The sequence below is a fragment of the Mycteria americana genome, chromosome 22 (assembly GCF_035582795.1).
Source record: "Mycteria americana isolate JAX WOST 10 ecotype Jacksonville Zoo and Gardens chromosome 22, USCA_MyAme_1.0, whole genome shotgun sequence".
In the NCBI taxonomy this organism is placed as follows: Eukaryota; Metazoa; Chordata; class Aves; order Ciconiiformes; family Ciconiidae; genus Mycteria; species Mycteria americana.
The window spans coordinates 4,525,894-4,551,410 of record NC_134386.1 but is presented as its reverse complement, the minus strand read 5'-3'; the positions used below and the strand labels follow the sequence as shown (position 1 = coordinate 4,551,410).

The following is a 25,517-nucleotide window of genomic DNA, read 5'->3' as shown; positions in this document are numbered from 1 at the left end:
CCCGCAGGGACCGGGGGGCTGCGCGGGGAAGCGGAGAGGCATCGAAACTGCTTTTAAAGCCAAGAAAGTCCCCGGTTCCTGAGGCTGAGTCCCCGTCTCCATCTCACCCCCGCAAACACCACCATCTCTCGTTGAGAGCCGCACGGCTCTGGCGCAGATGCCGTTACCGCCATCGCTGCCAGCGTGGGGCTGTGGGTCTCGTACAGCGCCTTGCACATCGCCCCGCAGCTTCCAGCACCGCCAGGCTGCGGCTGCAGCTCTCGGCACCCACACGAGCTCGTTTTCCGCTGCCTGGTGTTTCTGGGTGTTGGATCGTCCTGACCCAGGGTTGTGTCATTACTGTCCCCAACCCCTGGCACCTGGTGGGAGGGAGCAGCCCAGGGGTCCAGGAAAACAGCCTTTCTCTCCCTTTTGCCCCCCAGCCCGTGTTTTGAGTGCCTCAGTTTCCCCATCTCCGAGAAGGACCTTGGTATCGCAGGGGAACAAGAGGTTTGTAAAACCCCTTCGGGAGGCAGCCACAAGCAGCTCCGGGGGGGGACAATTCTCGTGCAGATCCGACTCCCTGTGCTTGCTCAGCACAGAAGCAGTTTCTGAGGACACAGAAGGGAAAAACCAATACAAGTGAGAAGAAAATCAGGTCCAAATCATCTGACCCAAAGCTGAACTTCCTTCCCCTTGCGATGTCCAGGTTTATACCCAAACTGCTGGTTTCACCAGGTCCAGTTCTTGGCTGGGTCTCACTCAGCTCCCAGCTCCGTTTCAGCAGAGATATTCCCATTTGCACCAGTGCTCTGGGGAGGGGAGCTGAGAACCCACACTTTCGTATCTGTATGTATTTGCTCTATTTCCCCTTAAATCCTTGAGCTCAGAGGCAGCTCAGACTGGGTTTAAAACCCAGGCTGCCTTTCATGCAAGAGTTAATAAAAGGAGGGAGTGAGCAAGATTTTGCAAGGAATTAAACCCAGGTGAAAGAGCCTATGGGAAAGAGCCTGTTACCAGCCCCAGGGCTGTAGGTCACCAGTGCCGAGTACTTGCTGCCAGGGTTTATTAGGTCCTTGTCTGAGCTGAGAGAGCAAAAAAAGCATGAGAATCTGCAGGCAGAGCAGGCGGGGGCACTCCTTGACTCAAAACTGAGTGACGAGCCAGCACAGTTTCCTCCGTCCGGCCCCGTTCGCCATGTGTGTCATACACCCAGACTCATGATTCATCTCCTAGACTGCTCAAAACCTCCGGCTGCCCCAGAGCTGCTCTCCATCACTCACGGCGGGGCTGGTCCAAGCAGCCCCCCACGCTCGGGGCTTGGAGGAGAAGATGGGAAAACTCTGCGCGGCTCTCGGGATCCTTGTGCTCTGCGCTGCTGGCAGCTGGGGTAGGTTTACAGCCCGTAGCGCTGTCGCTTGCTTAAAGCCAGGTCATTTAGTGATTATATTGCCTGTTATTTCCCAAAATCCCAGGACTTTCTGCATTCCCAGGGTCTGCAATTTCCCAGGAAAATTGCTTGGAGGGGGAGCTGGCAGCCTGAAAGCTCGGCGTGGTTCCCAAATACAAGGCACTGCTCAAGCCGGTTCGGCTTCGGCTGGGTTGGGGTCAGGAGGGTTTCTCAAAGATGTTACAGGGTCAAGACACGGTTTGGTGGGTTATTCTCGCACTGGGTGCGGCAAGTTTATATTCTCTACCTACGCTGTGTTTGGCTCCGGGTACTGGTTTGTAATGGAAGGACTGGGGTGTGACTTGGGCTCCGTCCTTAATAAACAGAAAATATGCTGGGGGAGTTTGCAGGGCAGGTAGTCGCTGTATCCATGTCATTTTAAGGGCATGGAGTGTATTTAAGTCAGCATTGCTGTCTGGTGTTATTATTTCTCATGCTATTTTGGTGCTTTTTCTTTAAAAACTCTGATTTCTGGCATCAGGTGATTTCAGGACAAGTGTAGTTTGTATTTTTAAAAAAATTTCCAATGTCTGAAGCACAGAGAAGCCTAGAAAAGTTTTATCTCCTCCCCAGGTGTGTTTCTGGGGCTCAAAGTAAATCCTGCCACTGCAAAATGGTGTGGTGTTTTCAGCTCCTGATTTATAAATCAGTCCCATTGTTTTCGAGGCCAGACTCGGCGCGGTTTGGGGCAACATTGTTCTGTCTAAAGAATTCCAGACTTTGGTGAATTCCCAGGAACAGCCTGAGGCTCCGATCTGCTGCCGGAGCGAGCTGTCATCAGTACAGGGCATAGGAGAACCCCTGGAAGAGTTTGAGTTATAGAGCTGCGGTTTGGGGCTGTGCAGGTGATTTCTCGGGTCCTGCGCGTCGGTGCCTGTAATCAGCTGAGCTCAGTGTGGGGCATCGCCTCTCCTGGAAGATGCTGGCAGACAGGGAGAGGTTCAGGAAAAGGCACAGTCCCAGGATGGCGTGGGCAGATCAGCCAGAAAAGCCCAAATCCTTATCGCTGAGTCGAGCAGAAAGGCCAGAGAGGATGTAAGTATGGTTTGTGTCTTTATCGAGTTTTCTAAAATATCTTTATCAAGTTTTCTGTGTGCACGTTCTTGCTCAAACTGGCAGAGGAGGAAAAAACAAAGTATGTGGCTGGCTCATGTGGTACGTAGAGGAGGTTATTTGGAGTGCAGACTGGGGACTGAGTAATTTTCTCCAGGCAGGGAAGGGTGATGCTCAGCCACAGGCGTCTGGGGTATTTCAAGTGCATCATTTCACCTCGCTCGGGACCTCAGCGCTGCCCAGTCCCAGGTGGGTGGTTCCCATGCTGCCCAGTTTATCTCCCGTTTCCCTGTATTTCATGTGCTAGGATTTCTCTTTTTTTAAAGCCTGAGTCTTTAGGATCAGATCGTTATGAGACCAGCTGCTTTCATAGTAAAAAAATGAAGCTTTTGTACTTGGGTTTATTAGTTTTTATGGCTGGAAAAACAAGCCCCAAAAACGAAAGAAAAAAAAAAAAAAAAAAGAACTAGAAAACACAGGATTTATTAGTTTAGGCTCTGCGGGGATCCTGTTAACCTGCTCACAGCCAGGCAGCGTCCTGAGCCTGGGAAGCACTGCTGGGCACTCACAGGGCCAAAACCTGAGGGGGCTCAAGCCGCAGCATCCTCCGCTCTCCTCTGCCCGTGCTTTTGCTCCTACATCACCGCAGGCTCCCCGCTCCCCGCCTGCCTCCCACAAAGCCCTCCTGACATCGCACCCTGCGTCCAGCCACGCAAGCAGTGCTGGAAATGCCGAAATAGAGACATTTCCCCCCAGTGAGGGGGGTGAGGCTACCTGCTCGCAGCAGGACGAGATGCATGTTTGGATGGTGATAACGGCCCTGCCTTAATCACCGCTGTCGCCCAGAGGAATTCGGCCCCTCCCCAGGGGGAAGGGATGGCCCTGCTCCATCCAGCCCTGGGCTGACTGCAGCCAAGAATGGCTCCGTACGGTGCTGGAGGTTGGGGAAGCCTCCTCCATCCCTGGGCACGTGTCTCAGTCATGGAGTGATGGAGACCACGGGGACCACAGGGCTGCGTGGGTCTGGGGCAGACCTCCCCCGGGCTGGGGCTTCAGGCAGCCCAAGGGGGCAGTTACCGACCTGCAGGGACCCCCTGGGCAAAGCCACCGCTGCCGGCAATGGCACGGTGGCACACTGTGACGGCAGACCCCAGGGCAGCCTTGGGCACGGCAGCATCCCTCCCGCAGGGACTCTCCATGCTGCAGCCCCGTCTACACGCCGGTCATGGGGCCGCTGCTCTGCCCAGGCAGGACAGCCCAGCTCATGGCCCTCGTGCCAAAATCAGCCAGAAAATTGGGTTTACATCTCCAGCGTGATGTGGGGGGCAGATCAAAGCCCCCCTGGGCTGTGGGGTGGCGGCAGGAGGGGAGGAGAGGAAACCACCAGGGCCGAAAGGCTGCGCGCAGGCAGGAGGTAATGAGTACCAAATGCTGGGGAGCAGATGAGCTCTCCAGCCCAGAGGGACAGTCCTGGGGCTCATTAGCCCCAGAGCTCAGGTTTCGTGGCACAGCCAGGCAAAGCAGAGGCAGACGGGGGCTCTGCTGGCAGACACGAGCTTGGAAATCCTCCACGTTGTGTTTCAGTGCAGCTGGGTCTTGCCAGGGCCAGGGTTAATGCTGGTCCCCAGGGACCGGGTTTACCCCAGCGGTTGCACGGGCAGAGCTGGTGGCTCTGGGGTCTCTGCCCAAACTCAAAACAGCAGAAATGCTGGTCCCATCACACAGCACCACTCGGGTGGGTGCCATAGCCACGCAGTGCTTGTTTCCCTGGAACCCCATGCTGCACAGGGGAAACTGAGGCAGGGAGCAGCTGCGGGACTTGGCTCAAGTCACAGGGGAAATCTGTTTGAGATGGGATCTGGACTGGTGCGTCTCACATCCCAGATGTTGGTGTGAGCCCTGGGTCCTGTCCTCAGGCTGGGAGCATGGCTGGGGCACCCATGGGTGGCAGGGGCCCTTGTCAGCTCTGCGCTTCCCCAGCAAGCTGGGTGCTGGGGCAGAGCCAGGTGACTAAACCATGCTACGGCGAGCTAAAACCCACCCCTGAGGGAACAAACCCCACGCTGGCATTAAATAGGAGTGTGGGCCAAGAGCACTGCTGGTGGTACTGGGTGCTATAACCCAGCCCCAGCCAGCACTGCAGCCACCGCGGCCGTGAGTCAGCAGCTGGAGGTGGTGGCTACGGGGAGGGACGTGAGAGTGGAAAGCAATGAAACTCCTGGCTCGGGGCAGGAGGCTACCTGGCACCTCTCCCCCCGACCCCGACCGAGGGGCCATGGCGCTGGTCCAGGTATCAAAGCATCGGGGCTCCCCAGGGACACGCAGTTTCAGAAGCTGTTCCTGTGTTCGGGCACGTGGCCCCGGGGTTAGCAGCTCTGAGAGTTTAATCCCGAGCACCTCGAGCTGCCAGGGCCGTCCCCGTCCCCAAGGGCTGCCAGGGTAATGCCTCCCCTGCCGTTCCCGGAGGGCTGAGCCGCTGCCAGCCATGCCGGAACTGGCTCCCAGCTGCACGGCACAGCGCAAATCCAAGGCACGTGCCCCACGCTGGGCTGCAGCCACCGGCACTTGGCAAGGCAGGAGGGATTTCCACAGACATGGCAGGAGCAGGCATGAGAAGCGGGAGCCAGCGCTGTTGGTGCCGCTGCTGCTTTCTGAGAGCCCTTTGCCTTCTCCCCGCTCAGCCCCGGCCATCTGGACCCATCCACCCCAGGAGGCAATACTAGTAACACATTACTAAGCGGCGTTGGGGCAGAAAGCACCAGAGATCAACCTGTTGTTCTTTTGGGCAATGCTAAACTTAAAGTCTTTCCCGTCCTCGCACACTGCAGCCGGGTATTTTGGCGTATGGCGAGAGCTCTGGGAGCGGATGCAACCCCAGAACTGGTGCTGAGCCAGGCAGTTGGGTTTTAGCCTTTAGTTTAGTCCCCCTGCGTGGGACGAGCAGGGGGTGCGGGTGGCAGAGGTCCGATGGGGCATGCCAGCCCCGATGCCCTGGGGCATGTCCCCCAGCAGCCGCCGGCCTTTGGGACAGCCACAGTGTGCCCAGCTCAGCCTGTGACACCACCCTCGTACAGACACACATCCACGACACACTGCACACGCGGCCACTGCGCACACACACACCCCCCCACGCACGCTCGTGCTCCCAGACTGCGTGCCAGCGGACACAAGCCAGCACACACGGTGCCGTCACCGTGGTTCTGCTCAAAGGCCTGACGACATTGTTTCACCATTTCCACTTTCTGCTTCGTGTTGCATTTCCTGCAGCTATGGAAAATGCTGCTTTTTCTGCCTGCGGCTGCTGGGGAGAACCCTGGGCAGGGACGGGGGGGACAGAGGGCAAAGGGGAGACCCCAGCACCCGCTGCTCCATGCCAGCATCCCCCAGGCTCCCCAGGCTGCGGCGTTCCCCCAGCCAAGCAGGCACATGGCTGCGGTCTGCTCTGCCCTGCCCAGGGAATCCTGAAACTCTGCTGAGATGCTTGTGCCCCGGGAGGGAGGAAGAGCCGAGGGTGATGCCACCACAGCTGTGCCCCCAGCCGCTCGCCGCATCGGCCGTTGGCAGCGGGAACTGCAGAGCCGCACAGTCCTGCCGCTGCCGGAGGAGCTCCTCCTGCCCCGGCAGGCACTGGTGCTGCCCTGGGGCCCCTGCGGGCATTTTGGGGCTCTTTAATCCCCCACACGGACCTGCTGGCCTCTGACCTTCACGACGGTGCCAGCCTGCGTCTCCCAAAGTCCCCACTGCCGCTTCCACCGACAGAGCCCAACCTTTGCTCGGGGCATCGGTGCAAACCGCCGCCAGCACGTTTCTGGACTCGTGCCCTTTCCCTCCCCTCCTTTCCCTGGCTTTGAACCCGAGCCAAAACCAGCTGCTGAGTTTAGGATCTGCACAAGAAGGCACCAACCACCTTGGGTCGGCGGCAGTGGGAAGAGGCGTCAGTTCCCCGGGTGCTGGCAGGGCTGCAGGTCCCATGCTGTGCCCCCGGGAATTCACCCCTTCCCTCTCCCTGCTGCCCCAAAATGTCTGCAGGGAGGCACAAGGGGAGATGTGTCCCCCCGCCAGCGGTGGGGGCTTCACTCCAACACGTGTGTGACATTGCAGGGATGGGGGGACCCTTTAAGGTGGGAGGTGGGAAATGATGCTCAGTCCTGGGCAGGATGAAGCCCAGCTGGTGCTGGGCTGGGGAGGTGGTTATAAAAGGGGCTCTGGGGTTTGGGGCTGGGAAAGGGGTTAGAGCAGAGCCCTGGTGGGATGGGGGCTGTGTCTGCTCACGAAGCTGCTCGCTGAGCACTGAGACTTCAGCACGCGTGTGGATTTTGGGCTCTGCAGGGTGTAACGGCTCGCTGTTTTGTTGTTGCAGGGGGTAACATCTGCACCACCCGTGGGGTGAACTCCTGCAAGCAGTGCCTGGCCGTGAGCCCCCTCTGCGCCTGGTGCTCTGCAGAGGTAAGAGCTGGGCTGAAGCACGTCCCTGGGCAGGACGGGGCGTGCGTAGCAAGGGATGAGCCCTTGGGCTGTGGGACGGGCGCTGGTCTCTGTGTTACAGCCACAAGCTTGGTCTCCATCTGTTCCCACCGTGTCTAAACGCATTCCTTGGTGGCATCTGGCTCTGACCACAGCTCGAGATGCACATCACGGGGCTGGGGCTGCCTGTTCCTGCCTTGCTCCAAAAACCTGCCCCTTATCTGGGTGTGTTGGCAGGAGCTACAGCAAGCTGGCTGGGAAATGCTGATGTTTCCACTGGGAATTCACTTTGTCTCTCAAAAAACATATATTTGAAAACCCAGTTTACTTTTGGTTTGGTTCTTGAAAACCCATTGTAAAGCTCTGGCTAAAGGAGTTTAATTACTGGAAAGGCTGGAAAGGGAAGGGGGCCTTCTTGCTAGGAGGAAGAAGAAATGCTGCTTAGAAGTTAGGGTTTGGGTTTAAAAGGCGTTCTTTCATTGGCAAGAGGGGGAAAGGAAGACAAGGTGCATGGGTTTGGTTACTGAGCTAAAGAGGATGCGAGAGCTGAGCTGTGACTCTGAAATCACCCTGCTTGGGTGGGTGGAAGCCTGGAAGATCTGCCACGCTCCCCTCCAGAAATGCTGCCCTGGGGGTTAGTCCATGGGGCGGTAAGAGGAGGGAGCTTCCCACAGACGGGAGAGCAGAGCCAGGCTGGGGTGGGCAGAGGTGATGAAACCTCCTTCAGGACTCTGCAGCCAGGAGCAGTTCCCCCTCTGGCAAGGCTTTTCTTGCTTTCTGCTTCTCCGCCCATGAAACCCTGCTTCCTCCAGCTGCGGCTGTGCCCATGGTGCCCACCAGGACTGGGAAAAGACCTGGGAAAAAGTGATCCAAGCTGGAAAATGCTGTTGGACCTTGCCTGCACGGCCCGATGCTTTGGAGTCGGTGTGTATCTGGAGGGGATGCCTCCGCTTGCTGTGCCCACCAGGTACCGCCAGGATCTCGGTGTGAGGTGTGAATAAAGATGCTTGCGCCCCGTTTTAGCTCCCGCAAGGAGCGGCTGGGCTTTGCAGCGTGATAAGGGGCCTTGCTCCCCTCTGCAGAGGGGGAACGGCTGGCTGGGCTGGGCTCGCTCCTTCCCAGCTGCCTTCCTGAGCCAGGCTGGTGTCTTGACGCTGCAGCCGGGGCTGCGATGGGGTTGGGCTTTTTCTCCACATCAGCAAAAGTTTCCAAAAAAGGAAATATTTCCGATGCTGCTCAGGGCTGTGCTCATGGACGGACGTGACAAGCAGCAAGGGAGCCATCCCGCTGCCAGCAACCGGCCCCCAGAGAGGCAGCCTATGCAAACTCTGCTCCAACATCTGGACCACATTGTCTTAATTTAGCAAATGAGGGTTTTTTCTGTGGGTTTGTTTAATTTCTCTGGGGTGGGGGAGGTCTCTGATACTGCCCCCCCCCTTTTTTAAAGGGACAGTGCCCTTATTTGTGCTCCTTCTGCTCCCACTGCAGCCCGTTCCCACCCATGCTGCCTTCCCAAGGAGCCGGGCGTTATCAGTTACTCCTGCTCCATCCTGGCTTTGGACAGGAGAGGGATTTCATTGCAGTTTCTTGTGATCACTGACCCCACTGAGCGCTGATGCAGAGGAGAATTGAGTTTTATTTATTTTTCAGAGACCTAGACCATTCTTACCAACAAGTACACGTGCCCATCCACTCACTTTTCCTTTTGGAAAAAGTCAGCCAAGCCTTAACACTGAGACAGGGCTCTAAAATCACTTTGGAGATTATCGTGGCAGATCTTCCAGGGTCTCACCCACCCAAAATGTCACTCGCTCTGGTTCCCTTGGAGGAAAGGTGGAGGCAAGGCTAGACCAGGGTTTGATTTAGGGAAGCTGCTGGAAAGTTTTAGCTTAATCTGTGGAGGCATCTGTGCTTTGGGTCCTCCCAGGAGCTCTCCTGCAGAGAGGCTGGTGCTGTATGTGGTTGCCTGCAAGATGAAAACGGAGATGCCCTGGGGATGTGTGACTTCCTGCAGCCTCCCCGCCCAGCAGCGAGGGAGCTGGGGTAGAGAGCTGGCTCTGCCAGCACCCTGCCTGACCCTGCCCTCATCTACAGGGTTTGGAGGCAGCAATTGGGATAAAATCATCAGGTTTCCCATCTTGGAGGGAGCTTGAGCAGATGCGGAGCTGAAGTCTCCTTCCCTGCAGCAGGACAGAGGTGCTCAAAGGGGAGGTGGAGCTGGGGAGCATCTCAGCCAAGGGCTCGGGATGGCTCGTGATAGAGGAGGTGGGAACACGTACCACCCCCCCGCCGCATCTCCGTGATGGGGAGCCGATGCCGTCAGGGCCACGCTGATGGGAAAGTGGGGTTTGCGGGGTGTGTCCCAGTGGATGAAGTCCCTGCACTGTGAGTTTGTCACCAGCAAGCCTGGGCTGCCTCTGGGTCACTCCTACCTGGGGCTGCGTCCAAGTCGCTGAGCCTGCAAGTCTACGGAGACTGGGGGGAAAAAATAGAGTGGGGGCTGGGGGCTGCGAGGGCCTCGTAGCCAAATGCCCCATCGATGGCACAGTAACTTTTTCCTTTGCCTTCTGCAGTAATTTTGTTGCTGGGGAGGCTCCCGTGAGTCCTGAGTCAATCACGATGTTTAGGGCTCCAGGGAAAGGGGAAGGATGCAGCCCTGGGGTTAAAAAGCTTCTCCATGGAAATCTCACAGTAGGAATGATGCCGTTAATCCCATAAGGTGCTACATGTCCTTTGAGGGCCTGGGAGTCCCTCTGGATCTCCAGGTATCACCCAGTGCCGCAGTTAAAAACCTCTCTGCCCAGCCTGCTTTTCACCCGCATATCTGTCCAGTGATTTCCCCGCCCAGGACAGGAATGTACGTGATGATCGGTGGGATCTGAAATAAACCAGGCACCTCTTCCCGCAGCGGGGAGCCCCGTGGGGCGAGCCTGTGGGGTGGGTGGGTACAAGGGAGCTGATTTAGGGGGGTGACTTGTCGTCTTCACTGACAGCGTGCCGTCCAGGCGGTGAGGGTGGGAGTGGGAGGCCGCGGGGGAGGAACACGCCTGCTGACGTATTTTCTGGCTATCACTTGGCCACTGTTTCCAGAGGGCCATAGGCCAGCCAGGGCCCCCTGACAGCGTTTGCACTTTTCCACTCGTTTGCTTAAAATGCACAAATTCATTCCTGGTTTCAGCCAGCCTGAACGTGTGGGAGCTGATATCCTGGATGGGGAACCTCTCCAGCGCTGGAAGGCTGCAGTGTCGGGGTCCAGCTTCCCAGGAGCAGGGAGGGAGCTGAACCAGCTGCACCGGGACTTGTGTCACCCCCCTTTGCCGCAGGGAAAGGCTGTGCCAGTCTGCTGCAGGACTTTGAATGTAGAAAGATTTGGGCTGTAGGAGGCAGACGGAGAAACCCCTTGGAGGGGAGGGTGGCTGCTGCCTGGCCGGGAACACGTGGCAGCAGATCCTGGCAGTGTTGGGCTGGGAAAGAAATTCTTCCCATATTTGTCTTCATGAGAAACCGAAGCGACGGAAGCCCTTCTGAATGCGCTGTGATAAGGGCAAGGAGCCCGGAGCTTTCTAGGAAAGGAGGGATGGGGCTGGGGCCCCACTGTGACTCCACACTTTGTGCTTCCTCACCCTGACGGGCACTTGATGGCTTTTCCTGCAACCCCATTGCCTTTTCGCTCTTTCACTCCTTTTTTGGTTCCCCTTTCCCCCAGCCGGCTCCATCTGGCAGGAAGCTGGAGAGGTGGAGATAAGCCTGAACCGTTCTCAGACAGGAACCGAGCACCGCTTCATGCGATGGGCTCGCCCGCAGCAGGGCTGTTCCTTGCTCACAGTGGGATTTCTAAGGGCACGTGTCAAGAAAATCAGGGAAAAAGGTGGCTCGTTTTTTGCCAAAGTTTAGAATATAATAAAAAAGTCCCAGGCTCTGCCCCTCACCCCCAGCCTGCCATGTTTACATCCCACCTCGCCCTCTTCTAGCCATCCCATGTAGACAGGCTTTCCTTCTAGCTTTGCCAAAAACCAAACCAAACCTGAGGCTCCAGCTGCTAGGAGTCAGGAGGGGGTTGGCAGGGATAAATTATCCATTGCTCCTCAGCAGGGGCTGCTGAGCTCCCCTGCGGAGCACAGCAGACCCAAACCTGCTCTGAGCCCCAGCGGGACGTGCTCATCCTGGATCCCCTCTGTCTGCCACCGCCCTCGAGCAGAGACCGTGCGCCCCAAAAAGCCTCTTATCCTGGTCTGTAGGTGTGATAAAGCAGGGGCTCTCCAGGGACAAGGGGGCCCTCTCTCTTCCTCCCAGCATAACCCCCGGGGTTCCCGGGGGAGCTGGCTCCTGACCGCATCCCTCTCCCGCAGGTCTTGGCGCAGTCGTCCCCTCGCTGCGACCTGCGTGCCAACCTCCTGCAAAATGGCTGCGGGCAGGAGTACATCGAGTTCCCCACCAGCACCGTAACCATCCTGGAGGACCGACCCCTCAGCAACAAGGGCTCGGGGAGCTCCACCACCACCCAGATGAGCCCCCAGAAAATACAGCTGAACCTGCGGCCGGGTAAGAGCCCCCAGACTGCTGTGGGAAGGGGAGATGCAGTGGGAATAACCCAAAGGGCTCAAGCGATGAGTGAGCCATCACTCTGCCTTGCTAGCCAAGGCTGTCTCGTGTCCATTGAGGGCAAGGCCAGGCTGGGGGCTGCCCCGAACCCTCTGGGAACATCCCTGATGGGCAACCGGGCTGCCTGCAAGTAGATTTCTGCTGTTCAGTCTCTTGGCTCAATCCTGCGGTACCCCAAGGGGCAGGACGGGATGCGGCTTCAACAACGCACAGGCTTATTTTATAAAGCCATTGAGACCTTAGCCAGGGGTGCTGCACTCCGAATGCTTTGGTGGAAGTCAGCTCGTGTCTAAGGAGCCGTAGAGCAGCTGGCAGGGCTGGACTGCCAACAGGTCCCTGTAATTTCCCAGGCTGGGTTCAGCCAGGCAGGCTGGAGCCAATTAACTGTTACGGTCATTTGCCAGCATTGAGGAGTTTCCAGCAATGCCAGGCAGGAGGCAAAACTAATGGGCGTCACTCGCCCAAGGTCACACAACCGCTCTGGGGAACATGGAGCGAGCGGTGCCATCACCGTGCTCTGCCCCACATGTAGCCCACCCCTGGCCATCCACCCATGGATGACTCTTTCAGTCTCAGCAGGAATAATTTTGATTCCTTAAAGCCCTGGGGCCAGATATCGGTGGCTGATAGCACATGGCATGCTGTGGACATCCCAGGGCCTGGCCAAAAGGAGTCTGACCCATCTGAATGACAGCAGTCTGAAGTGTCCCCTCACAATGGGCACACGTAGCTGCTAAGTGGCCCTTGCTCTATTTAGGTCTAAGGACATTTGGCAGGAGGCAGGTGGGCGTGCTGCTCTGGAGAGGAACAGAGGCAGTGTGCAGTGCCCTAAGTCCCTGTTCCTTGGAAGCAGTAGAAGAAAACCCCAGCTTGATACCATCTCTGCCCGACCAAGAAGGCTTGGCACGAGTCGTCTGCCTTGACTCAAGGCAAGATGCTGAATCAAGAGCAAATGCTGAAGGATATAAGTAGGACAGGTCACAGCCCATGTCCCACAAGCCCAGAGTCCTCATGGTTTTAGCTCCACAAGGAGAAACAGATGCTCCCTGAGCACAAGGTTGGGACCCGTGACTACATGGTGCTGCTCCAGCAATGCAGCTGGAGGGGGATGGAGCTCTTCGGGCTCTCACAGATTTTCAAACTTTCTCTATCCTGAAAGTCAGAACGTGACGTGCAGATTTAGAAGGAAATATGAAAACAATAACAATTTAGGCTCAACTAAAGCTTTTTTCCTCAACGTTTGAGGTGTTCTGAGAAGGCTGCAGCTGTGCCCCAGCTTACATTTCAAAGCAGCCATTTCAAAGAACAGCAAGAAAGAGCCTTTGTCTCTTTTAAAAGGCAGAAAGAAAAGGTCAACCCGAAGCGTTTGCAGCTTTTTTTTTTTTTTTAAGTGTAGAAGTCATTGGAACTGGCCTGTTCCCCAGAAGGTTCTGTCTAAGCAGTTTTTTGTTTCAATGGAAAATGTTTCACCAAAAATTTCCCAGAAGGGGCTGGGAGGAGCCAAGAGGAGAGGGAAGGAACAGGGATGAGGGAGGCCCTGGGAGATGCTCGAGTCCTTGGGAGCTCAGAGAAGTCCGAAGCAGCCATGCAGCCCCCTGTAATCCCTGTAAGACCTGCTGCCCACACGCTGGGCATTTCACTCACTCCATCCAGCGTGTGTTGGTCACGCTGTTCATGCAGGACAGCTTGGGGGGGTCAGCTCTGAGCAGGGGGATCTGCTCACATCCTGGTAACGAGAGGCTTGGAGAACAGGAGCCACATCTGCCCCCTCCAAGGGGTGCACAGCATATCTCCCGTGCAAGCACCCTCCCCTGAGGGCTTTGCCCCTTTGTGTCTGTTTAACTGTGATGTTCTCCTGCCAGCAGCTTTAAACCATCTCCTCGGGTTCCCGCTGACCCCATAGGGTGACTTTCTCCCTAGTCCTGTGATGAGCCCCCTTTGCTCCTCCCAGGAGAGGATCTCTCACTCCGCTGCCCTGTCACATTACAGATGACTCCCAGATCTTTCGCGTCCAAGTGCGTCAAGTGGAAGACTACCCCGTGGACATCTACTACCTGATGGACCTGTCCAACTCCATGAAGGATGATCTAAGGAACATCCAGAACCTGGGCACCAAGCTAGCCAGCGAGATGCGCAAGCTCACCAGCAACCTACGCATTGGCTTTGGGGCCTTTGTGGACAAGCCCATTTCCCCCTACATGTATATCTCCCCTCCGCAAGCCGTCACGAACCCTTGCTATGAGTAAGTGCTAGGCTGAGGGAGTCCTGTAAGGGCCAGAAGTTAATGGCACATCACTGGAACGTGGCTGGAAATCCATAGCAGTGGATTTCAGCAGGGAGTTGGGTGCCTGATTTTGGGCAGGGTTTAAACCTTGCTGCACGGCATGTTCTGCTGGCACAGGGAGGAGGAGCAGGTCGAAACTCTGAAGTATCATTGTCGCTGAAAAGCTCTTAAGGAAACAATTTTCCACCATTTTTCAGGAGAGCTGTTGAGGCTCAAAGAAAGTGACTCCTAAAAATCCCAGCAGGACAGAGGCTGGGAGCTGACCTGAGCCCAGCATCACTAGAACATCTGACTGATTTTTTTTTTTAAAAGGTCCTTCACCAGCCTCCGGCTGTGTCCTTGGGCTCTTGGGGTGGTTGGGTCCCTCCAGCACACCCCAGACAAGACCATGGGACGTGGGATGGCTGCAGGGTGGGATGGGAGCTGGAAGAGCCCTGCGAGCCTCGTGGCCTGACTGCTCTCCTCCCGCAGGATCGGGGAAACCTGCCTGCCCATGTTTGGCTACAAACACGTCCTGTCGCTCACGGATGAGGTGACCCGCTTCAACGAGGAGGTGCGGAAGCAGAGCGTCTCACGGAACCGCGATGCACCCGAGGGCGGCTTCGATGCCATCATCCAGGCCACCGTGTGCGACGTAAGGGGCAAGAAGGCCTGGCTGGGGCGGGGAGAGGGTCGTCAGGCTGGGCCTGGTGGGTTGGCAGGGACCACCCAATCCCACCAGGACAAAGCCGTAAGCTCTGTGGAGCTGCTGCAGGGCTGAGACCCGGACAGGGTGAATGTTCAACAAGGACATTTCTAGGCCAGTAGCCAAGGCAAGGGAAGAGCAGGACCCTTGCATGGTCCTGGGGGGAGAGAGGAGCGGAGCAGGTGCTTGGGGACTGATGGCGAGCGATCCCATGTCAGCCCTGCAGTAACCAGCCCAGAAGGGACGACATCTCCTGTGCCTGCACCTTGGTTTTGCTGGAGATGAGAGGGGTTGCCTCCCTCAGTCATTAACCACCTCGATTAACACTCTAGCAAATTAAAACCTGTCTTTCACCTGCACAAGCAGCCCATGCCCTCCTGCCAGGCTCCACAGCCCACACACCCCCCGCGGCACTTCCCCGGGAGAGCGATTGCCCTCGGTTCCCTCTGCCGCGTCAGGCTGGTCCCTATGGCCAAGCCGTGGCCCGGGGTGGCAGCGGAGGCAGCAGCGGGGTGCTGGCACACAGGGCTGCCCTCGGCACGCGCTGCCGCAGGACTGGGAGCTGCCTTTCGCTGCAGGAGAAAATCGGCTGGAGGAACGACGCTTCCCACCTGCTCGTCTTCACTACGGATGCCAAGACCCACATCGCGCTGGACGGCAGGCTGGCCGGCATCGTGCGGCCCAACGACGCCCAGTGCCACATTGACAAGGATAATTTCTACTCGGCCTCTACCACGCTGGTAAACCCTGACCCACACGTGGGGCTGGGGAGCCTGGAGCTCCTGTTGAGGGTCCCCATGGGATGGGAAAGGTGGTCCAGCCCTGGTTGGAGAGCATGATGGGGACCAGGGTGGTTGGGGGTACATGTTCCCAGGGTATAGCCTCTCCCCTTCCCCAGGACTATCCGTCTTTGGGCCTGATGACTGAGAAACTCTCACAAAAGAACATCAACTTGATCTTTGCTGTGACGGATACAGTCGTGGGCCTCTACCAGGTAACAGCTGCTATGCAAAGCCACCTTCATGTGAGGGGCTGGTGGGTCCCGAGGAGCACCCTTTGCAGATGGCCATAGGTGGCCAGACATAGCCCAGTGGCCTCCTGTCCTATCAAAGCTCCTTGGGAAGCTCCTACGTGCCCAGACATGGTTTGGCCCAGCCGTGGCACATTTACCTGTCGCAAGCAGACCATGCTTACGATATTTCTCCAGAACTACAGTGAGCTGATCCCAGGCACAACTGTGGGCACCTTGTCCAGAGACTCCAGCAACGTCCTGCAGCTCATAGTGGACTCCTACGGGGTGAGTGTGCAGTGCGAGGGCCCCACAACAGCTCTCTCCCTCCCAAAATAGCCACTGCTTCACACTGCAAGCAGCCCACACAGATTTGGCAGCTCCCCCAGCTCCGAGCATCCTCCCTGGACCAGCTGTGAGCATCTGCCTCCACCCACACATGTGGGGACCCCAGGGAAGGGAGATAACTGTGTTCGCCGCCAGCCCCTTCCCATCCTCAAAGGCATTTCCCCATGGGGAATGACATAGCAGAGTCCTGAGAAAGACTCGGGGCACTTGGCTCCTTTCCCATGCATGTGGGAGCGTCGCTGCGGTGCTTGGGGGGACCCCTCCCCGGGACTGAGCCCTGCCCAGCCTGTGCTGTCGTCTTCATCGCTCCTCTCTCCTCCCCCAGAAAATCCGCTCCAAGGTGGAGCTGGAGGTGCGTGACCTCCCTGAAGAGCTGTCCCTGGCCTTCAATGCCACCTGCCTCAACGACGAGGTCATCCCCGGGCTGAAGTCTTGCGTGGGGCTCAAGATTGGGGACACGGTGAGGATCATGCTGTTCATGGGCTTAGTTTTTCTCCCCCTCTATGGAGCAGCACTGCCAGCTTGTCTGATGCTCTCCACCAGCACTGTCTGCTTGCCCCACCACCTCCTGGGTGACACAGACCCTTGCAGGGCATGCTGTAGGCTCTTTGCAGTGGAGAGAGGGGTCCAGCTGGGTGGGTGCAAGGACGAAAATGCTTTTTTCAGTCTGCTGGATGCAGACTCTGTGGTCCTCTAGCTCAACCTGGGCTGCTGGTCTTTTGGGGGCTTTTGGGCTTTCGGACTGATTTAGACTGGTTACTGTGGCAGCCAGGTGCCCTGACCCAAACCGTGCTGGGACAGCTTTGAAAAGCCTAAAGAGACCTGATGGGTCCCATTTCTGGGCTGCTTAAGTTTGGGCATGGATGAGGAGCTGAGCCCAGCCTGGAGCGGGTACCCTGATACCATGCCAGGGGTACTGACACCCAGACGCATCCCTCTGCCCTCCAGGTGAGCTTCAGCATCGAGGCCAAGGTACGGGGTTGCCCACGGGAGCAGCAGAAATCCTTCACCATCAAACCAGTGGGCTTCAAGGACAGCCTGACGGTGGTGGTGAACTTTGACTGTGACTGCTCCTGCGAGAGCCAAGCCGAGGCCAACAGCTCGTCCTGCAGCCAGGGCAACGGCACGCTGGAGTGCGGCGTGTGCCGCTGCAACCCCGGGCGCCTGGGCTCGCACTGCGAGTGCTCGGAGGAGGAGTACAACCCCTCGCAGCAGGACAACTGCAGCCCCCGGCCGGGCCAGCCCCTCTGCAGCCAGCGCGGCGAGTGCACCTGCGGGCAGTGCGTGTGCCACAGCAGCGACTTCGGGAAGGTGACGGGAAAGTACTGCGAGTGCGACGACTTCTCCTGTGTCCGCTTCAAGGGCCAAATGTGCTCGGGTGAGTGCTGGGCTTGGAGAGGAGGCAGATCGGGGCGTTTATGCTGCCCGAGCTTATGGACAAGGGAGACGCCAGCTCTTTTGGGGCTTGTCCCACGCATTGCTCAGCCATGGCTCTCCCTGGACCAGCCCTGGGTCTGAAGCGATGCCAGGGGGAATTGTTCCCTTTTTGGCAGCTGGCACCTGTGCCCAAGAGCCGTGGCAGGGTGATGGGCTCCAAAGGGACTGAGGACTGCTTTTAAGCTGCTTAGACTCAGGAGTCCCATCAGGGGGGCTGGTGGGCACCTAGGGAAGCAGCTCTGGGGTGCGCAGGGCAGGGACCCGCTCGAATCGCAGCCCCCGACACATCAGAGGTATTGCTCTGCAGGAGGAAACCCCAGGGTGGAGGGAGAGGGGTGGGGAGAGGCAATTCTTATCCTCCACCCAGTTCTTGAAGACTCCTTGTCGGCAAAAGAGGTGGGGAAGCAAATCTTGACCCCCTCAGTGATCTTACGGCATCATCCCTCCTGAATGTTCATCTCTTCCATGTGCCACCAGACTCTTCCGCTCCAGCCCTGGCTGCTGCTGCTCTCAGTACTGGGGAGAGAGGGCCAGGTCCTTGGGTGCTCCTCCCACCCAGGGGCTGGGGAAGGAGCTCCTCTCTGCAGAACACCCGTCCCAAGTCCCAAGGGTGGTTTCACATGTCCTGGTGTGCCAGGGCCTCTTCCCCATGGGGAACCCCCATCTAGAGTTTCTCCCACCCATGTCTCCAGTAAGCGCTGGAGGTCTGAGTGAACCCCGGCGCTCTGCCCTATCTCCTGGTTTTTCAGGGGATGTGAGATGTGAGAGATCCCCTCCAGGAGCAGAGCACCCCAAAAGTGATTCAAGGGGGGAACAAGAGAGGGGTAGCTACCCCCTTTCCTATCCCCAGCCTCTCTCCGTGAGCCCAGGCGAGGCAGCTGCTAACACGGCGCCAAAAAAGCCACCGCTTTTCTGCTGCAAGCTCAAAAATCCTCAGGAAAACGTCGGTGGCCAAAGCTGATCCCACTCTGCTGGAGCCCAGCCTGGGTGAGATAAAACCTGCTGGCCAGATGACACTCAGTTCCTCCTCCCCACCGGACCCCTCCTGCCCCCCAGCCCAGCTTCATGGCTCACGGCTGCCTCTGTGCTGCTGGGATTGATCCTTTATGTTAACAGCCTGCTGATAACGGAGGTGAAACGCTGGGGTTTTCCCCCACCCTGAAGAGTCGGTGCCCTCGGGGAGCCGGGCGCCTGTCCCTGCTCCCACTGCCTGTTTGCGCAACGGCCGCCCGATCTGGCGGGCGAAGGGCGATGATGAAGCACTGCCACCAGCCTGGGCGAGCTGTTAATTAACCCGATCTGTCTGACCCTCTTGGCATCCATCCCATCCCATTGAGCCACTTCTCTCCAGCCTCCCACGTCTGTTTCCATGCCTTGTCACCCAGCACGGCACTATTTTCCTGTGACTCAGTCCTAGTTCCTCATTAACAGGGTTACACATTTATTTCTCATGCCGGTAGCCCCGAGGCCATGGCGGGGACGGTGCCCGGCCGATCCCCGCCGGGAGCAGCATTCCCAATGTGCCCTGGCCTTGGGATGGGCCCGACGGGTCGGCGCGTGCTGGCTCCACGTCGTTTCCACCGCTCACGGTGTCTTGTCTTTGAGCTGAAATCAAACCGCAATCCAAATAGCTCCAGGCTTTGGCAGGATTTGAGCACGTCCGTCCGTCCGTCTGTCTGTCTAATTAAACCAGTCTCGGTGAGCGTGCAGAGCTTGTAGGGCTTTTCCCAGCAGTCGGCTTCCCCTGCCTGGTCCGGGGCTGGGAAACAAGTGGGATTTGGGGGGTTTGACCAGATGTCCTGACTCAATCTGAAATTAAAAGCCAAAGCCAAAGCTTGACTAGCTCAGAGATGGATCTGATTGAGCATCTCCAACTGCTGCTGCCGACCTGCCAGAGCTGGGGCAGCTCAGCCTGAAATTTGGCAGTGTTTTCTTGTTTGGGTGGAATAAGAGGAGTGTTGGGGACACGGCGAAGATTGAGGTTTGATGTAAGCTGCCATGTGTCCCACCCCAAGGATGGTGGAAAGGGGTCGTCCTGGGCAGCTAGCCTGCCTTGCCGTGCCCGCAGAGGTGGAGCTGCGGCTCTGGGTACGTGGGCATCCTACTAACAATTTCTGTAGGGACATTTGAGGGTCCTGACGCCCTCTGGGTTGTCTCCAGGCCACGGGCAGTGCAGCTGCGGGGACTGTCTGTGCGACTCGGACTGGACCGGCGACTACTGCAACTGCACCACCCGCACCGACACGTGCATGTCCAGCAACGGGCTGGTGTGCAGCGGCCACGGCTCCTGCGTCTGCGGCAAGTGCGACTGCACCCAGCCCGGCTCCTACGGCGACACCTGCGAGAAGTGTCCCACGTGCCCGGACGCCTGCACCATCAAAAAGTGAGAAAGGGCAGAGAGGTGGGACGGGCTGTACCCCATCGGGGAGCCAGCAGCAGCGCTGACAGGAGCTCTCACCGGCTGCAGCCCGGTTGGGTTGGGATTGCAGTAATTTCTGCAGCCTGAGACCGAAAAGTGTGACGGTCCCCTGGGGAGAGCATGGAGGAGCTCACAGTACCTCCCTCCTCTTCCTCAGGGAGTGCGTGGAGTGCAAGAAGTTTGAGCGGGGAGTACTAGTGGAGCAGCAGTCCTGCAGCCGCATGTGCCGCGACGAGATCGAGACGGTGCAGGAACTGGGTAAGAGAGGAGACCCAAACCCCTGCCCTAAAGCGTGGAAATGGGGGGGGCTGCTTACGCCGTCCGCTTTCCCTCTGCGTGTGCATCCCCCCGGCGCGGGGGGCTCTGAGCCTCTCGCTCTGGCAGGTGACAGGGGCAAGAATGCCGTGAACTGCACCTACAAGGACGAGGACGACTGCGTGGTGCGATTCCAGTACTATGAGGACTCCAGCGGCAAGTCCATCCTCTACGTTATCGAGGAGCCAGGTAAGACCTGGCTGCTGCAGTCAGGCTGGGGGGTGCAGAGCGTGCTGGGCCGGGTTTCTGTGCTAAATGGGTGGATTTAGAGTCCCCTGCGTACCTCCCACCCCAGCCAGGCTCCACGGTCGGGGGCCGAGAGGAGTTAAACAGCTGCCTTGTTCCCTGCTCCGTGCCACCGGGGCCGTGATTTCCTGCCTCTGTCTCACATTTCCCCACCGTGTCGCTCAGTTATTTCACCCCCCCGCATTGAGGCCAAGGATGGGGGCTCAACCTTCCCACTGCCCTGATCCTGTTTCTGACTCCATGGGTGTGATTTTTCTTGAGAAGCAGGTGAGAGCTGCCCCCCGTTAGCCAGGCGGGAGCAACGCTGCATCTGTGCCCCAGGGCTGGGAGACGGCAGCCCGCTGCCACGCAGGGCAGCCCCGGCGTCTCCAGTGACCTCGTGGTCTGATTTCCAGCTGAGCCGGGGGCTGCGTGGCCACAGATCCTTCGACAGCAGGGCCAGGAAGGCGGCTGCCAGCTCTCATGACAGCTGTCTGCCATCGGCAGGGCTGCTGCCCACCCTCCGTGGCCGCCGCACCCGCATGGGAGAGGCAGGCGAGGGCCGGGTGCTGCACAGCCCCGGGCAGCGTGCAGGGGGAGCAGGGTGGCTGCTGGGGTTCGCACCAGATCTTGCCGCCCCGGTTTGCCGGGTGGTGGTGCGGGGCGTCAGCCGGGCTGGTGGTTTGGGGATGAGCTTCTACCAGCCCAAGGACTTGGTCTCCAGTGTCATCCCCCACCGTGGGCAGGACCTGTGACACCCCTGACCTGGACTGCTCCAGACTTGGGTGCAGACCCCCACCCCAGAGACAGGAGCTCGAGGATCTCGGCATGTGCATCCCGTGGATGGGATCCTCCTTTATCAAGCCTGCTGTGCTCAAGGGTGGAGGCTCCTGCTCCCTAACAGGGGAGGATGAAGCCCTCCTGAGACCAGAGGAGCTCCATGTACCCATGGCCAGGCAGCCCCAGAGCTGCTTTTAATTGCCCTGGGGGTGCTGAGCCCCCCCCAACCCTGCCCTCCTCCCTCCTCCAGACTGCCCGAAGGGACCGGACATCCTGGTGGTCCTGCTCTCCGTGATGGGTGCCATCCTGCTCATCGGCCTTGCTGCCCTGCTCATCTGGAAGCTCCTCATCACCATCCACGACCGCCGGGAGTTTGCCCGCTTCGAGGAGGAGAAGGCCAGGGCCAAGTGGGACATGGTGAGGGCCAGTGGGTGGGGTGTGCTGGGCAGGAGACCCTGAATCCTGCAGCCCCTGGGCTGAGTGGATCCAGATCCCAGTGCTCCCAGCACGAGAGCCCAGTTGCTGTCTGTAGTCCCAGGGCGTGGTCCTTAGGGACCACCTTGCCCCATCCCTCTCTTGAAGCATGGCACAGTGTCACAGGCAGGACTCGGGGCGGCACTGCCAGCCTGGACACCCCTTCCGCGAGCCCCCTGCGGTCCCGGGGCTGTGCACAGGTGATAGCAGACGTCCCAGATGATCTTCCCACCTCCAGCATATCCCAAGCACTTGTCACCAGCGTGACCCTCTTACTCACTGCCCACACCAGTGTTTCCATCCCGTGAGTGAGGCGGAAGGTCCCTCCTGCCACGGGATGCTGGAAGGGCTGAGGCACCTGGAGCACAAGGGAGGGGGCTGGGATGGCACCGGCGCCTGTCCCCCACCTCTCCCCCACCTCCCCGGAGGGAAGGGATAGGGTAGCTCTTTCAGGAGGCCTCTCTGCTCCTGAGCTCCTGCTGCTTTTCCTCTCCTCCACAGCAGCTTTTCCCTGCTCTCCCTCATGAAACCACGGGGAGCCGTTAAACTGCACGGCCGAAGCCTTGAGTGGAGACATGGATCCACCACTCAATGCTGAAATGACGCCTCAGTTTCCCCAGCTGTAAAGTGGAGCAAATGCTGATGCCAACCACAAAGCAATGATGCTCTTTTTCCCGCTTCTTCTTCTTCTTCCAGGGCCACAACCCCTTATACAAAGAGGCTACATCTACCTTCACGAACATCACATATCGCGGGAACATGTAAGGATGCCGCATCCAGCGCTGGCCGTGGGATCAGCCGAGGATCTGTGGGATCTTCTGGAGTCCGGTTTACAGAAGAGCTTGTGTGTGTCTGCGTGTGTGAGTGTGTCTGCGTGTAACTTAACAATCCCTCGACTGCCTCCAAGGCCCTGTTGTCTGTCACCCCACTGTAACTGCAGGGACGTGCTTTCCACACCCAACCTCTCGTCCTTACCTCGGCGGGTCGCCTCGCGGGAGCCGGCGGCCCCTCTATACACTGAACACAGAGAAAGGGGACTTTCTCTGCCTGGCGAGTCTGTGAACTGTTAGTGAACTGAACTCATCAGGCCAAGGGGATTTCAGGAGCGGCTGCTCGAACTAAAGGCTGAGCTGTGCTCTCCTCCATGGCTCGTGCTGGTGACGCTCTGCCTGCTCGGAGAGTCCCCTGGTGCACTGGACAGATGCGGTCCCCCTGGGTACAGGAGCTGTCTCCTCGGGGACAGGGCAGCTACACTCGCTGCCAGCAGGCAGGAGCCATCGCGTGGCTTTGTGGGTTGAGGACACCACTTGAGCAACCCAGTGGCCCCCTGCTTCTCGCAGCCACACGTTTCTGGCACTGCTGTGGCCCGAGATGGTGAAAAGCAGTGCCCCAGCGTCACGGTGCCCTTCCTCGTTCCCTCTACGTGCACTCAGTTTACACCACCAGCCAAGTCTATGTAGCATCAGCTGTGCTGGTCCCAGCTGCAGCCTGGCTCAGCCACTGGGATGGTGCTGAGCTCCCCATGTCCCCCTCCACTGTCCCCATGCCACAAAGCACATGGATGTGCAGGCAGCAGCCTGGGAAGGGTTGTGATGCCCATTATCCCTTGAGCCTGGCCACCTCTCTCCCTTTTCTGTGCTTTTTGGGCTGCGTAACTGCATCACACTTGGTTTTCTGCATAGCTCAGGGTTCCAGAAGAGCAGGCAGCATTCAGGCCATGTCCTGCTGCCTGGGGCTGTGTATCACCTGTGGTTTGTCCCCTGTGGGAAAACAAAAAAATGTCCTTGTAGCAGAGTTTGGCTGTAACAGTGCTGCTGCCTGATCCATGCTCCAGCCAGAGCCTGGTGCCTCCGCTCCCCTCAATTGCACCAAAAAGCAACAGCTCTGTATGGAGCTGTGCCCCAGGGCCCCAGCAGCGTGTTGGCCAAGCTGGTGGTGGTTGTGTGTCCCCCCTGGCTGGCCGGTCCCCAGCAGCATGGGGGCAGGGGCAGTGGCAGGGGCTGGCTGCAGGCAGCAGTAGCTGATGCTGAGGTGGGAGCTGGGGCTGAGCCCCGGAGCCGGGGGTGGATGGGCAGCACCAGCGCGGCACCGATTCACGCCACAGAAATAAAAATAAATTAAATGAAAACCCCTCAAACTACTAACAGTGTCGGTATGCACGCCAGCCGTCTGCGCCCAGGCCTCCTGCCCTGTGGGCAGCCCTGGCACGCCAGCGTGGCTCAGGGAGCTGGGCTGGGCTGAGGAAGGGGGGAGCCAGGGCAAGCGGGGCTGTGGGCCCCCCAGGGGGTCTCTGCTGTGTTACTGGTGCCCTCCTGGGGGTGGGAAACACATTTGGGGGCACAGGGGGGGGCAGAGTCTGCTGCAGACTGTGGTACTCCCGGCAGCTACCTCGCTTCATTGCAAGTGGGGCAACCCCGTCGGCAGCCCCCCATCCTGCCCCACAGGTCCCTGTGAGCCCTCCGGTCTGCTGGAGAAGCCCCCAAAGGAGGGGAGCCGGGCTGGACCACTGCAGGACCGTCCCAGGGACAGCCGGGCCCTGGGCTGGGGGTGAAGGTGCTAAACCTGGGAGCAGGGTCCTTCCTGTGCCCCCAGCTCTGAGCACCCACCCTGCGCACCTGCTCAGCACCACATCGCACAGGGCTGCAGGGACACCCAGCAGCCACCCTTCAAAGCAGCATTTTGGGACCACAGAAGGTGCCGAAAAGCTGTTTGCCCGGCTCTCCAACACCCCCACGCACCCACTGGGCCATGGGTGCCCCCAGCCCATGCACCTGGGGCAGCACTCGGTGCCCCCAGCTGCACCGGGCAGGGGCTCGAGGTGAGTGTTAACAGCACCCAGGTGGGCTCTGGGGTTAGTCTGGGCTGGGCTTAGCTGGGTTTGGCCCCAGGACGAGCATTTCATCTGCAGGGTGGGCTGAGGGGAAGGCAAAGGGGTGCCCAAGGCAGAGCCTGGCTGCAACATGAAGGAGCAGGATGAGACCCCCAAGGTGGCGGGGGCTGCCCCAGTGCCGAGTGAGCCGGAGAGGGAGTTTGGGGCGCGGGGGTTTCAGCTGAGCCTTCTTGCCCTGAAGCAGCGCTCGGTTTGGGCGCCCGCTCCACAGTGCTGAAGAGCCCGTGGTGCCACAGGGGTGCGGTGCCACCCCGGGGTTCAGGGCAGCCACCCACCCCGGGTCACCCGGCCTGGCAACCTGCCCCGCTCTCCCCGCTGAGCCCGGCCAGCCAGGGTCCTTCCCGCGGGAGGCATCCAGCCTGCAGAGGGGCTGATCCTGCTCAGGGCCACGGGCATGGCACAGGGCCCAGCAAGCAGCAGCCGGAGCGATGGAGGCACAGTTATCCTCAAGCCCTGGATGTTGTCCCTGTGCCACCTTGTGCCTTAGACACCCCACTGGACCCCATCGGACCCTGTCCCAGCTTGCTAGTGGCGGGGAGCTGAGCCTGGGAATGCCACCGGTGCCACCAGGTACTCTGTGACATCAGGCAGAATGGGGACGGAGAGGTGACACCAGGCAGTGAGCCTGGGGACTGCCCTGTGCTGCCTGGGTGCACCCGAGGCCACCGGGGCAGTCGCTCAGAGGGTGAATCAGCCGCAGGGTCCCTGGAGCAGGGCAGGGGGACACGGGGTGCTGCAAGGGGACCCTGCTCTGCAGCACCCTCTTGCTAGACAGCCCCAGGCACTGAAGTCACCTCCTGCCCCGCCGCAGACACAGAGCCCCGGGTTGCACCCTTCCCAGCCGTGCCCTCGGCCGCAGCCTCGCTGGGTGTGAGACCCCCGGGTGCCCCCGGCGCCCTGCGGGTCCCCTGTCTGCAGCAGGGCCGGGACGAGGAGGCGATGGAGCCCTGCAAGGCACCGAAACCCTGCGGCCCCGCAGCCACTGAGGCTCAGCAACGGCCACCACGATGTAGCTCAGCAGAAAGTCAGGACACATCTGCCTGCTCCCGAGCCCCATCAGCCCCCAGGAGGGTGTCCTCATCCAGCAGGACCTCCACGTCCAG

General features: G+C 59.0%; 1 protein-coding gene across 1 annotated transcript; it reads left to right on the top strand.

The window, feature by feature from the left end:
- The first annotated feature begins 1,121 nt into the window (after positions 1-1,121).
- ITGB3 (integrin subunit beta 3) lies at positions 1,122-23,649 on the top strand. The gene is made up of 15 exons (XM_075523288.1): positions 1,122-1,369; positions 6,843-6,928; positions 11,296-11,488; positions 13,538-13,790; positions 14,304-14,466; positions 15,096-15,257; positions 15,416-15,511; positions 15,725-15,814; positions 16,200-16,334; positions 16,823-17,252; positions 19,472-19,694; positions 19,888-19,988; positions 20,115-20,234; positions 21,301-21,467; positions 22,221-23,649. Exons 1-15 carry the CDS (start codon positions 1,312-1,314, stop codon positions 22,287-22,289), a joined length of 2,346 nt encoding a protein of 781 aa, XP_075379403.1. The 5' UTR covers positions 1,122-1,311; the 3' UTR covers positions 22,290-23,649.
- Positions 23,650-25,517: the final 1,868 nt, after the last annotated feature.

What these genes read in the sequence shown, in the direction of transcription:
- ITGB3 (XM_075523288.1), top strand. Translation starts at nt 1,312, where the DNA reads ATGGGAAAACTCTGCGCGGCTCTCGGGATCCTTGTGCTCTGCGCTGCT. An exon ending in GGCTCAAGATTGGGGACACG is followed by an intron (nt 16,335 to 16,822) that starts GTGAGGATCATG and finishes TCTGCCCTCCAG; the next exon opens with GTGAGCTTCAGCATCGAGGC. An exon ending in CTACGTTATCGAGGAGCCAG is followed by an intron (nt 20,235 to 21,300) that starts GTAAGACCTGGC and finishes TCCCTCCTCCAG; the next exon opens with ACTGCCCGAAGGGACCGGAC.